This window comes from Culicoides brevitarsis, chromosome 2 (assembly GCF_036172545.1).
Source record: "Culicoides brevitarsis isolate CSIRO-B50_1 chromosome 2, AGI_CSIRO_Cbre_v1, whole genome shotgun sequence".
Lineage (NCBI taxonomy): Eukaryota > Metazoa > Arthropoda > Insecta > Diptera > Ceratopogonidae > Culicoides > Culicoides brevitarsis.
The window spans coordinates 2,609,782-2,621,948 of record NC_087086.1 but is presented as its reverse complement, the minus strand read 5'-3'; the positions used below and the strand labels follow the sequence as shown (position 1 = coordinate 2,621,948).

At 32.2% G+C, this 12,167-nt stretch overlaps 5 protein-coding genes across 5 annotated transcripts; 4 read left to right on the top strand and 1 right to left on the bottom strand.

Annotated features, from left to right (window-relative positions):
- Nucleotides 1–108: 108 nt before the first annotated feature.
- On the top strand, nt 109–3,397 carry LOC134829381 (F-box-like/WD repeat-containing protein TBL1XR1). The gene is made up of 4 exons (XM_063842432.1): nt 109–298; nt 376–1,394; nt 1,456–1,572; nt 2,561–3,397. Exons 1-4 carry the CDS (start codon nt 241–243, stop codon nt 2,942–2,944), a joined length of 1,578 nt encoding a protein of 525 aa, XP_063698502.1. The 5' UTR covers nt 109–240; the 3' UTR covers nt 2,945–3,397.
- Nucleotides 3,398–3,728: 331 nt separating this feature from the next.
- On the top strand, nt 3,729–4,684 carry LOC134830323 (pseudouridine-5'-phosphatase-like). The gene has a single exon (XM_063843765.1). The coding sequence runs from the start codon at nt 3,816–3,818 to the stop codon at nt 4,494–4,496; it is 681 nt and encodes a 226-aa protein (XP_063699835.1). The 5' UTR covers nt 3,729–3,815; the 3' UTR covers nt 4,497–4,684.
- Nucleotides 4,685–5,271: 587 nt separating this feature from the next.
- LOC134831513 (pseudouridine-5'-phosphatase-like) lies at nt 5,272–6,173 on the top strand. Its single transcript, XM_063845255.1, has one exon. It carries the CDS (start codon nt 5,428–5,430, stop codon nt 6,109–6,111), a length of 684 nt encoding a protein of 227 aa, XP_063701325.1. The 5' UTR covers nt 5,272–5,427; the 3' UTR covers nt 6,112–6,173.
- Nucleotides 6,174–7,368: 1,195 nt separating this feature from the next.
- On the top strand, nt 7,369–9,020 carry LOC134830524 (protein catecholamines up). The gene is made up of 2 exons (XM_063844034.1): nt 7,369–7,777; nt 7,836–9,020. Exons 1-2 carry the CDS (start codon nt 7,438–7,440, stop codon nt 8,774–8,776), a joined length of 1,281 nt encoding a protein of 426 aa, XP_063700104.1. The 5' UTR covers nt 7,369–7,437; the 3' UTR covers nt 8,777–9,020.
- Nucleotides 9,021–10,043: 1,023 nt separating this feature from the next.
- LOC134831587 (hsc70-interacting protein-like) lies at nt 10,044–11,568 on the bottom strand. Its single transcript, XM_063845345.1, has one exon. It carries the CDS (start codon nt 11,448–11,450, stop codon nt 10,233–10,235), a length of 1,218 nt encoding a protein of 405 aa, XP_063701415.1. The 5' UTR covers nt 11,451–11,568; the 3' UTR covers nt 10,044–10,232.
- Nucleotides 11,569–12,167: the final 599 nt, after the last annotated feature.

Sequence of the window (12,167 nt, the reverse complement as noted above, 5' to 3'; positions counted from 1 at the left end):
TGTTGGTAAATAAGAAAAAAAGTTGAATTAGCGGAGGAAAATTAACCTCAATGCGTGAGACGAATGAAAATGATGACGCAGAATTTTTTTGACATTTACGTCAAACACGACGCCAGCTTAAATTGAAATTGCTAAATCACAAATCAGCATATTTTGCCCCGAAATACAGCAAAGAACCCGCAAAGTCTTGTGTTAACACATCAATTGTGTCTCTGCAGTTCGCCAATTATTGTGTTCAACATGAGTTTCTCGAGCGATGAAGTGAACTTTTTAGTTTACCGATATTTGCAGGAGTCAGGCAAGTGCATTTTTCGTCGTCGTCGTCGTCGCGAATCGGCTTTGTTGATATTAATTGCTCGAAATTTGTCATTTTAGGTTTTACACATTCGGCATACACGTTCGGCATCGAATCACACATTTCCCAAAGCAACATAAACGGCGCTTTGGTGCCTTCCGCTGCCCTGCTGAGCGTTTTGCAGAAAGGCTTGCAATACACGGAGGCGGAAATTAGCATCAATGAGGATGGCACGGAGCAACGCGTTGTCGAAAGTCTCTCGCTAATTGACGCCGTGATGCCTGAAGTCGTGCAACTGCGACAAAATATGAACGCGATGAAGGTCGTGCAAGTGAAAACAGAGGCGCCCGAAACGAATGGCGGCGACAATGAAGCAGCTACGAACGCAAGTACGGGCGCCACAAGTAGCACGACGAGCACAACGACAGTCACAACGGCATCCGCAACGACAGCGAGCGGCGCAGCAACGAACAACGCCAATAGCGCGGCGCCCGAAAGCATGGATGTCGATCAAAGTATTGAAATTCCGCCGAGCAAAGCGACTGTTTTGCGGGGGCACGAGAGCGAAGTCTTCATTTGCGCGTGGAATCCATCGCGAGATTTGTTGGCGAGCGGAAGTGGCGACAGTACGGCGCGAATTTGGGACATGAGCGACAATTCGACGTCGCCAAATCAACTTGTGCTGCGTCATTGCATCCAAAAGGGAGGCACCGAAGTACCCAGCAACAAAGATGTCACGTCGCTGGATTGGAATTTCGATGGTTCGTTGCTCGCGACGGGATCGTACGATGGGTATGCGCGTATTTGGACGACAGATGGATCGCTCGCAAGCACATTGGGACAACACAAGGGACCCATTTTCGCGCTGAAATGGAACAAACGTGGAAATTACATCTTGTCGGCGGGCGTTGATAAGACGACAATCATCTGGGAGGCGTCGACAGGCAAATGCACGCAACAATTTTCCTTTCATTCGGCGCCCGCGTTGGATGTCGATTGGCAAACGAACAATTCCTTTGCCAGTTGTAGCACGGATCAGTGTATTCATGTGTGTAAATTAGGCGTAGATCAACCGATTAAATCCTTCCATGGTCATTCGGTGAGTTTTTTTTTTCAATTTTTTACAAATTATCACAAAAATAATGAAATTTTTTTCATAGAATGAAGTCAATGCAATCAAATGGGATCCTCAAGGACAACTTTTAGCTTCCTGTTCAGATGATATGACCTTGAAAATTTGGTCTATGAAGCAAGATACGTGTGTTCACGATTTGCAAGTAAGTTTTCTTTTATTTTTTGCATCTAAATTTATAAAGAAAAATGTTTCACATTTCATCTTATTTTATTTTTAAAAAATAAAAAAAATTAAAAATTTCAAAAACTCAAAATTTTTATTGAAATTTAAAAAAATTAATCAAAATTAATTGCATTAAAATTTTCATGTCGACAGTTTTGAAAATTTATTTACAAAAAAAAACTTTTTAAAATTTTGATTTTTTTTTTAATTTTTTAATAAGAAAATTTAACATTTTTATTGTATTTTTCTATTTTTTTAAACTTAAAAATCAAAAAAAAAATAAAAAAAATTAAAAAAATTTAAAATTTTCGAAAAGTAATTTTTTTTGAAAAAAAAATAAAAATTTAAAAAAAATGAAATTTAAAAAATTTTTGAAAAGGATTTAAAAATTTTTTGAAAAATATATAAAATTTAGTTAAAAATTAAATAAAATAAAATAATAAATAAATAAAATAAAACATAAATAAATATTGAAATACTGAAAATATAAATTTTCATTTTGCCAATTTATTTAAAAAAAAAATAATAAAATTTGAAGTTAGAAATATTTTCAAAATTCATAAATTTGTGTAAAAATTTTTATTTCGAATTTTGAAAATTTTTTAACAAAAAAAAATCTAAAAATTTAGTGAAATTTTTCAACTTTCGAAATTAAAAAAATTTTAAATTAAAATAAAATAAACTTTTCGAAAATAAAAAGTTTTTTTTTTTATTTTTATAAAAGATATTTTTTTCGAAATGAAAAAGTATGAAATTTGTCGAAAATATTGTTAAAAATAGAATATAATGAAATATAAAAAATATGAAATTGTTTTTAATTTTTTTTTATAATTTTAAATAAAATTTAAAATACTGAAAAAATGAAAAAAATTTTACAAAAAAATATAATTTTTTCTAAATTCATGTGAAACGTTTTTTCATGAAATTTTTTAAAAATCAACTTCTAACGAAAATTTCCTTTATTTCAGGCTCACTCAAAAGAAATCTACACAATCAAATGGTCACCCACGGGTCCCGGCACGCAAAACCCGAACATGAATCTTATTTTGGCAAGTGCTTCGTTCGATTCGACGGTGCGACTTTGGGACGTTGAACGCGGACAATGCATTCACACGCTCACAAAACACACAGAACCCGTATATTCCGTCGCTTTCTCGCCCGACGGCAAATTCCTTGCATCCGGTAGCTTTGACAAATGCGTGCACATCTGGAGCACGCAAACGGGCACCCTTGTGCACAGTTACAAAGGTACGGGCGGCATTTTCGAGGTTTGTTGGAATTCGCGTGGCAGCAAAGTTGGTGCGAGTGCCTCTGACGGAAGTGTGTTTGTGCTAGACTTGAGAAAGTTATAAGGGGAAACGTGAAGCGGGAACTAAAAAATTTTTATTTTTAGATGGGGATTTTTAGAAATTTTTCGGAAAATTTTTTTTTAATTTTTTTTTCATTTGCAAAACACAATGAAAACTTACAACAACAACAACAAATTAATTAGATTTTAATTTTACTCTTAATTTTTATGATAATTTTAAACAATGTGTATGTTTAAGTAACGCTGACAAAATTCTGTTCTGTCCAAGCAAATGAGTCACAAATAAAGCAAGAACGTAACGTAAGATGAGGAATCTTGAAACGAAATTCCTTTCGGTTTTTACTGACTACTAAACAAAATTTATTCTTCGTCTTCGACAGTTTCCCTGTTTAGCTAGTTTTTACATAAGAAACTGAACTAATTAGAGAAGGAAAAAAATTAAAAATGAGAGAAAAGTCTTAATTCTCTCTCACTTTGATGATAAAAAATGCTATAAAATGAATAAAATATAAAATAAATTTAAAAAATTCTTTTTTTTTCTGCTTTCACAAATTTCTCGCAAAATTTCGTCAGCAAGTTCAGGGTTAACAATTATGTGCATCGATTGCAATTTTTCAAGGTCATCACAAAATTTGCTTTTGTTTTCCTTTAAAAAATTTAAATTTTTTCCCCGTATTTTTTTTTAAACGAAATTTTTGATAAATTTTTGCTTGGTTTGAATTAATTGGAAAAAAAATTTCTTTAAAAAATTTTTTTTTTTTACTTTTATATCAATTTCCGATATTGTAACAGCCTTCAATTGTAGGTAAATAGAAATAGTGACACAAACAGATGATTCTTTACATAACGTTCAGTTGATATTTCGTCATTAAAGTTCTAACAACTTGTCTCGCCATCACGTTTCTCTCGCGAAAATGGCTTTTCATCCCGTTAAAGTCGTAATTTTCGACATGGATGGCACGTTACTCGACACGGAGAGCGTTTATCCGGCAATTTTCGAAGCTGTCTGCCAAAAATACGGAAAATCTTTCAACGCAAAGGCTCGCGAAAGTGTTCTCGGTGTCTCAGAAAGGCGTTCGTGTGAAATTACAGTCGAGCTTTGTGAACTTCCATGCACTGTGGATGAATTTCAGGATGAATTTATCAAAATTTCCAACGTGAAATTGACTTCTTGTGCTCTTCTTCCGGGCGTGGAGAAGCTACTTCGACATTTAAATGCCAATAACGTGCCGTTCGCTTTGGCAACGAGTTCAGGACATCGAACTGTGGAGATAAAAATTCAAAATTACCTCGAATTGTTCGACATGTTTCATCATAAAGTCACGGGAACAGATCCTGAGTTGAAAAATGGGAAACCAGCGCCGGATATTTTCTTGTTGGCTGCGCAGAGATTTGAGAAACCTGTTGATCCGAAGGATTGTTTGGTAATTGAGGACTCGAAGAATGGCGTGAAAGGCGCTCGAGCAGCGGGAATGCAATGTGTGATGGTGCCCGAAAAGGGAATTAAGAAGGAAAATACGCTTGAAGCGACTTTGGTGCTTGGGTCGTTGGAGGAATTTCGACCTGAGCTATTTGGGTTGCCGGCATTCACGTAAAGGCGGCGAATTTCTTAATTGGAAGTGATGCAATTTTAGTTAAATTTATGAAATAATTCCGTCGTAAATATTTATTATTTATTTATTTGAGATTTAATCGAATTATTAACGTCATACAGGAAAGAAATTGTATTTTTGATAAGAATTTGCAATTTACAGGGTCGTTTAATAAAAAATTATTGAAAATATTTTGAATTTTAATAAAACGAAAGTTCAAATAACCAATTACGAAAATTCGTGCAAAAATTTTTAATTTTAATTTCGAAAATTTTTAAATTTAATAAATTTGGTAAAAATTTTCAAATTTCGAAAATAAAAAAATTTCCATTTATGTATAAAAATTTTCGAATTTACAAAATTCGAAAAAAAAATATGAAAATTCGTGCAAAAATTTTTATTTTTAATTTCGAAAATTTTTAAATTTAATAAATTTGGTAAAAATTTTCAAGTTTCGAAAATAAAAAAAATTCCATTTTTTGTATAAAAATTTTCGAATTTACAAAATTCGAAAAAAAAAATGAAAATTCGTGCAAAAATTTTTATTTTTAATTTCGAAAATTTTTCAAGTTGCGAAAATTTTTTTTTTTTTTTAGTAAAATATGGAATTTATTTTTGAAAATATTTTCGAAAATATAAAATTATTTTTTTTTTAAATTTTTTTTTATACAAAAATTCGTAAAAATTCATTAAAAAAAATTTCCTGATAAAAAAAATCCTTGAAATTTTTCCTTTTGCTCTAATTTGCACTTCGAAATAAAACAAATTGTCACAACATCGTGCTATAAATGGTTAATACTCGCTAATATTTATAAATAAAACTTTTGCATAGTGGAAATTTTCAACAATTTGCTGCACTCAGTTTACTGTCAACCCTCAACCAAGGCATAGCAACCTCGTAAAAACATCGAACTTCTCTAAAATTTCAACAAAAATGACAAAATACGCTCCCGTAAAAGCCGTTATCTTCGACTTGGATGGCACAATTCTCGATTCTGAGTCCGTTTACACGACAATTCACGAAGACATTTGTCGCAAATATGGCGCTACTTTACCTTTCGCGACTCGTGTGAAGCTTTTCGGCACAGAAGAGCAAAAAGCCTGCGCAATTGTCGTTGCCGATTGTAACTTACCATGCACTCCCGCGGAATTTTACGCTGACTTTCAAAAACTTTCGAAGGAACGTCTTGCGCATTGTGCCGTTTTCGCAGGAGTTCAAAAACTGATAACGCATTGTTTGGCAAACGACATTCCAATTGCCATCGGATCAGGTTCAAGTAGCGAATCAATCGCATTGAAAATTCAAAATTATCAGGATTTGATCGGGCAATTTCATCACATGGTAACGGGAACTGATCCGGAAGTAGAAAAGGGAAAACCAGCGCCTGATGTGTTTTTGATCACGGCAAAGAGATTTGAGCCTCCGATTGATCCGAAAGACTGTTTGGTGTTGGAAGACTCGGCAAATGGCGTGAAATCAGCGAAAAATGCGGGAATGCAATGCGTGATGATTCCTGATCCGAAATTGCCGAAGGAGTTTTGCACGGAAGCTGATCTCGTGTTGGAGTCGTTGGAGGATTTCAAGCCTGAGGAATTTGGACTTCCTGCTTATGAGTAAAAGTTGAAAGAAATCTGAAGGAAAAATTGACTAAAAATGAAAAAAAGTTTTAAAATAGTGTCTTCTAAATAAAGTTTAAAAATTAACGTAAAAAAATAAAATTACGTGATACTCTTCACTAAAAGGCTTCAAAAAAATTAAATATTTGCAAAATTAATAAAATAAATAAAATAAAAAATTAAATATAAAATAAAAAAATATTTAAAAATTCAACATTTTTTTTTTAATTTTAATTTTTAATAACTTTTTTTCTTAAATTAATCTTTGATAAGATTATTTGATTAAATTCTTTAAAATTTCACATTTTTTCAGAACAATTTTTAAAAAAAATTTAAAGAAATTGTAAAATATTATTTTTTCATATTTTTGAACAATTTTGTTTTTTGAAAAAAGTATAATTTCAAATATTTTTCTTGTGAAAATAATTTTTAAAAAATATTTTGGGCAAAAAAAAATTAAGTACAATTAATATTAAGAAATTTTAATTAAAATTTATAAAATTAATTTTTAATTAAAGTTTTAGGTAAGTTAAGAATTACTTTTTGTTTCAAAATTTTATAAAAAAATCATATTTTCAAATTTTCGACTTATACATAAATTTTTAATTTTTTTCATTGACATTAATATTTTAAATAAATTTTAAATAATGTAAATTTTTAATGAATTAATAATTATTAAAATATTTATTTTAAAATATTTTTTTCAAAAATTAATTTTTATCAGGTATTTCATAAAATTCTTTAAAATTTCACTTTTCGAAAAAAATTTAATTAAATTTTAAAAAAATATATTTTTTTTTATTTTTGAACAATTAAATAAATTTTTTGAAAAAAAATTTTTTTAATACTATAATAATATTATTGATTTTGATTTTTTTTTTGTGAAAAAAAATTCAAATTTTGACTTTAAACAAAGAAATAATTAAAAGGCATTCAAAATAAAATAAATAATAATAAAATAAAAAAATTTAAATGAAATAAAAAATTTTTTGTTTCAAAATTTTCATTGACATAAATTTTTTTATATTTTGAAAAAATTATTATTATTATTTTTTTTTTTGAATTGAGTGTAATTTAATTTTTTTTTTAATTTTTTATTTTAAATTTAAATGAATTTGAAAAAAATATCATTTTTTAATGAGAATTTTGTATCGTATTTTTTAAAAAATCGTATTTTCTTTTCACTCTTCTTTCTCATAAATTTCTCGTTCACCCTATTGCATTTTAATGACGTGTATTTGAATGCCGACTGTCAAGTGAAATTTACCAACAGATTGTAGACGTAAATATTTCGTTCTTCGTGTTTTTTCTCGTTACATAAAATAAAATGGGCAAAAGTTCGAAAGGAAAAGTCCCGGAAGAGGGCAAACCGATACCCGTCTTCAAATATTTGGCAATCACGTTAATTGTTGTCATTGTTTTCTTCACATTTCCCATGCTTTGTGGCGCTTGCGATGGACACGATCATCATCATCATCATCACGAGCACGAACACGATCATCATCATCATCATCATGACCCGAATCCGAGCTTCAAGTACTCGCGAGAAGCTAATGAAGCTCATTCACATCAACATCATGGGCATTCGCACGGACATGGGCACTCGCATGAAGCACATCACACGCATCATCACGAAGAGAAATCGAGTGGGAAGAGAGTTGAACAAGGCAAGATTTGAAATTTTTTCCAATTTTTTCGATTTTTTGAAGTTTTTTCGTCTTTTAGATGTTTTATGGCTTTGGATTCATTCTCTCGGCTCAACTTTATTGATCAGTGCAGCGCCTTTCTTGCTTCTTTATGTCATTCCGTTGGACAATACTGAGCAAATGCGTCCCCGTTTGAAAGTTCTTCTCGCTTTTGCTTCCGGCGGATTGCTCGGAGACGCTTTTCTCCATCTAATTCCTCATGCGCAAGAAGGACATGGGCATGACGAGCACTCCCATTCGCATTCTCACTCGCACGGAGGTCATAGTCACGGCGAAGAAGGACATTCGCATGACATGCGAGTCGGTTTGTGGGTCCTTGGAGGCATCATCACATTCCTTGCTGTCGAAAAAGGCGTTCGGATGATCAAAGGAGGGCACGGACACAGTCACGGAGCTGCTTCTGAGACACATTCGCACGACGAAAAGGACGAAAAGAAGGAAAAATCCGAAGGAAAAGGCAAAAAAGTCACAAAAGCCGACAAAAAGAAGGAAGAAACTCCCGCAACGGGCATCGAAATTGCCGGTTATCTCAATCTCGCAGCAGATTTCACGCACAATTTCACCGATGGTCTCGCAATTGGAGCTTCCTATCTTGCCGGCAACAGTATCGGAGTCATCACAACAATCACAATCCTTTTGCACGAAGTGCCCCATGAAATCGGCGACATGGCAATTCTCATTAAATCGGGATGCAGTAAACGGAAAGCGATGATGTTGCAACTCACGACGGCGCTCGGAGCTCTTGCGGGAACAGTTATTGCGTTGCTCGGAAGTGGCGGAGGCGATGCGGCAGCTTCGTGGGTTTTGCCCTTTACAGCGGGAGGCTTTATTTACATCGCTACCGTGAGTGTGATTCCCGAATTGTTGGAGGAATCGACGAAACTTGGACAATCGTTGAAAGAAATCACGGCGCTCTTGGCGGGCGTTGGCATGATGGTGATCATTTCGTGGTTGGAATAAGCGAAATTGAAGAGATTCTCATTTAAAATGTGAAAAAAAATTGTACTTCTTCCCATTTTGTTCCGTATATTGTTAAGAAATTTATGAAAAAAATATCACAATTTGTATATTTTTGTGCAAGAAAAAAAAGTTAATTAGCATTAAAAATTTTGTTAATTTTTTTTTCTTTAATTGAAGGCTTAAAATTTATTTTAGAATGAATATTTATTCAATTTTAGCTTTGAAATCCAACAAAAGTTGATTAAAACTTGCTTTGAAAAATTTCATGACCGTTTTTATTCTTTTTCAAAAAAAGAAAAAAATTGAGCATTAAAAATTTTTAAAATTGAAATTTATGAGTTAATTATTTTTGAGTGCTTTTAGAAATTAAATTTTGAGTTGGAAGTTAAAAAAATTTTTATTTTATTTTTTTTTTTTTTATTTTGTGGTTTTTAGAAGAATTTGGGAAAAAAAATAAAATTAATTTTTTATTCGAAATTAAAAATTAATTTAAAATTAAAAAAAAAATTAAAAAATATTTTTCGTTTAATTTCTTCCAAATTAAAAATTAATTTGAAATAAAAAATTAAATAATAATATTTTCATTTAATTTTTTTTTTTCAAATTAAAAATAATTCAAATTTAAATTAATTTTTTTATTCAAAATTAAAAATTAATTTTGAACTAAAAAAAATAAAATTTATCAATTAACTTTTGCATTTCAAAAGTAAATTTTCTCAAAAATTTATTTTTTTTTTGTTTATTTTTTAATTTTTATTTTAGAATTTTTTACTTTTAAAACCAAATTTCATTGAAAAATTGAAAATTTTTTTCATGAATATTTTTTTCAATTTTTCATTAATATTTTATAAATATTAAAAAAATATTAAAAATAATTCAAAAAATTAAATTTCTCAAAATTTTTTTTAATAATGATCAAAATTTCTTAAAAAATCTTCAAATACGAAATTTTTCTTTCAGAATTTTTTTTTTAATAAAATTCTTCTCAAACAAAACCTTGAATTACTATAAATTTTTTGAAAAATTTCTTTTTTTATTTTTTCAAAAATCAAGGAGATTTTGATGAAAATCATCTTTAGAATGAATATTTATTCAATTTTAGCTTTGAAATTCAACAAAAGTTGCTTAAAACTTGCTTTGAAAAATTTCATGACCGTTTCTCTTCTTTTTTCTAAAAACGGTCATGAAAAATTTTTTACCGCAATTCGAAGAAAAATGCGTTATAGTATTTTTCTATATTTTTTTTAAATTGAAACAATTATTTTATATTTTTTGGAAAAAAAGCTTTATATTTCATAATCATTTTTTTTTTGCTTCATTGAGCGAACACGCAAATGAAAATTATATTTTTTTATATTTTTAAATTTTTAAGTAATATGGAAATTTTTTCACCTCTTTTAGAATTAATATTTGATTAAATGACACTCTGGCTTCTCCTCATAGGAAATTCTCAAGTCTAATCTAAACCATCATCATGAAAATCGGGCTTTGGTGGTGCATTTGAAGGATTTGGCGTTGCTCCTGCCCCGAAATTGGGCATTCCTCCGGGCATTCCAAAGCCTGGCATGCCTCCTGCTCCAAATCCGGGCATTCCTCCGAATCCTCCGGGCATTCCGCCGGGCATACCTCCTGTCGCAGCACCAAATGGCATTCCGCCGCCGCCCATTTGCCCGGAAACTTTACTCAACAAGTTCATAATCTTTGGATTTCCCATGTATTTCGAGATATTTCCCGGATTTTGAAGGATATCTTGCATCGCGGCAGCAACTTCGGGATCTTTGAATGCATTTAAGAAGTCGGCGCCTTCGCCACTCATGAAATCTTCTCCTCCCGCGCCTGCAGAAGCATGTGCCTCGGCATGAACATTTTCCTCGCGTGCCTTACGATTCGCTTCTTGGGCACGACGAACACGTTCTTTGCGTTGTTTCTCTTCGCGTTCCATTTTTTTGCGTTCTTGCTTCAATTTGTGTTGCTCGATTTTCTTCGCGTTCGGCGTAACTTCGCGTAACCATTCGTCAGCTTCTTCGTCAAAGTCGAGTTTGCATGCTTGACGCAAATCTTTGGCTGCCTCTTCCCATTTGCCCAACAAACGATGAGCTCGTCCCCGGAATTTGTAAGCAGCTGCTGAATCGGCATTCAATTCCAACGCACGATTGCAGTCGATTATGCAGGCATTTGGTTTGCGGAGCTTCAAATAGACTTGCCCGCGTTTCGCGTGGAACAAAGCACTGCGCGGATTCAATTTGATCGCTTCCGTGTACAATTTTACGGCTTCGTCGAATTTTTGTTCCGAATAGGCGCCCGCTGCTTTGCCACGGAACTCGCTTGCCTTGTCCTCGTCTTCTTCCGTGGGTTCTTTGCTCTCGTCGCCCATTTCGGGTTGTTCGGAATCCGGTTCGACGCATCCCTCGTTGTCTAATTCCAAGTCAGATTCGGGCTCTTCTTCGGATTCGACTTCAGGTTCGGGTTCGGGAGCTTTTGTCGATGTGAACGACGCTTCGGCATGCGCGGATTTTTGCGAAGTTGGAGCTGCGGGAACTTTGCCTCCCAATTTTTCGATGAAAGATTTGAAAAACTCGAGTTCTGGCATGTTGAGAAGTTGCGGTTGAGCACTGCAAACGGAGATGAAGGCCTTTAGTTTGGCAAGCTCCTCTTTTCCGATGGGGCACGACATTTTTCTTTCGTTGTTTTGTGACGTAAATTCAGATTTTTTTGGCGATCGTTAATGCAAATTTTAACCTTTTTATTTAGCGGTGTGAAAACAAATGGCGGCTCGATTGTTCTAGATGACATTCAATGAGTTCATTTAGGTCATTACAATTATTGAAAATGTTTTCGATTTTTATGAGTTTCATACATAAAAAAATTTAACGTTTTGCTTGATTTAGATTTACTAAAAAAAACTACATTCAAACTTCTTAGATTTTTAAGACTCTCGTTCTTTAATTTTTAAAATTAATATTAAAACAAAAAAAAATATTTTCACTTTTAATTATTTGCAATTTATCATTTTTAATCATTTTTTAACTCAAAACTGCTAAAAAATTGAAACTGAAAAAAAATTTTTCCTTTGACATAGTTTTGATTTGAAAACTAAATCAAGAGCAAAACTATGTCAAAAACTATGTCAAAAACTGTGTCAAAGCAGTTTTTGTCAAATCTTGCTCTAAATGGATAAAAATTTGTCAGAGGGCTCTAATTTATCATTTTTATGCATTTTATAACTCAAAACTGCCAAAAAATTGAAACTGAAAAAAAATTTTTTCTTTGACATAGTTTTGTTTTGAAAACTAAATCAAGAGAAAAACTATGTCAAAAACTGTGTCAAAAACTGTGTCAAAGCAATTTTTGTCAAATCTTGCTCCAAATGGATAAAAATTTGTCAGAGGGC

Excerpts from the sequence above, each read along its gene's own strand:
- LOC134831587 (XM_063845345.1), bottom strand. The coding sequence starts at position 11,450 with ATGTCGTGCCCCATCGGAAAAGAGGAGCTTGCCAAACTAAAGGCCTTC.
- LOC134831513 (XM_063845255.1), top strand. The coding sequence starts at position 5,428 with ATGACAAAATACGCTCCCGTAAAAGCCGTTATCTTCGACTTGGATGGC.
- LOC134830524 (XM_063844034.1), top strand. The coding sequence starts at position 7,438 with ATGGGCAAAAGTTCGAAAGGAAAAGTCCCGGAAGAGGGCAAACCGATA. Across the intron at positions 7,778-7,835 it reads TGGGAAGAGAGTTGAACAAG|ATGTTTTATGGCTTTGGATT; the intron begins GCAAGATTTGAA and ends TTCGTCTTTTAG.
- LOC134829381 (XM_063842432.1), top strand. The coding sequence starts at position 241 with ATGAGTTTCTCGAGCGATGAAGTGAACTTTTTAGTTTACCGATATTTG. Across the intron at positions 299-375 it reads CCGATATTTGCAGGAGTCAG|GTTTTACACATTCGGCATAC; the intron begins GCAAGTGCATTT and ends TTGTCATTTTAG. Across the intron at positions 1,573-2,560 it reads CGTGTGTTCACGATTTGCAA|GCTCACTCAAAAGAAATCTA; the intron begins GTAAGTTTTCTT and ends CCTTTATTTCAG.
- LOC134830323 (XM_063843765.1), top strand. The coding sequence starts at position 3,816 with ATGGCTTTTCATCCCGTTAAAGTCGTAATTTTCGACATGGATGGCACG.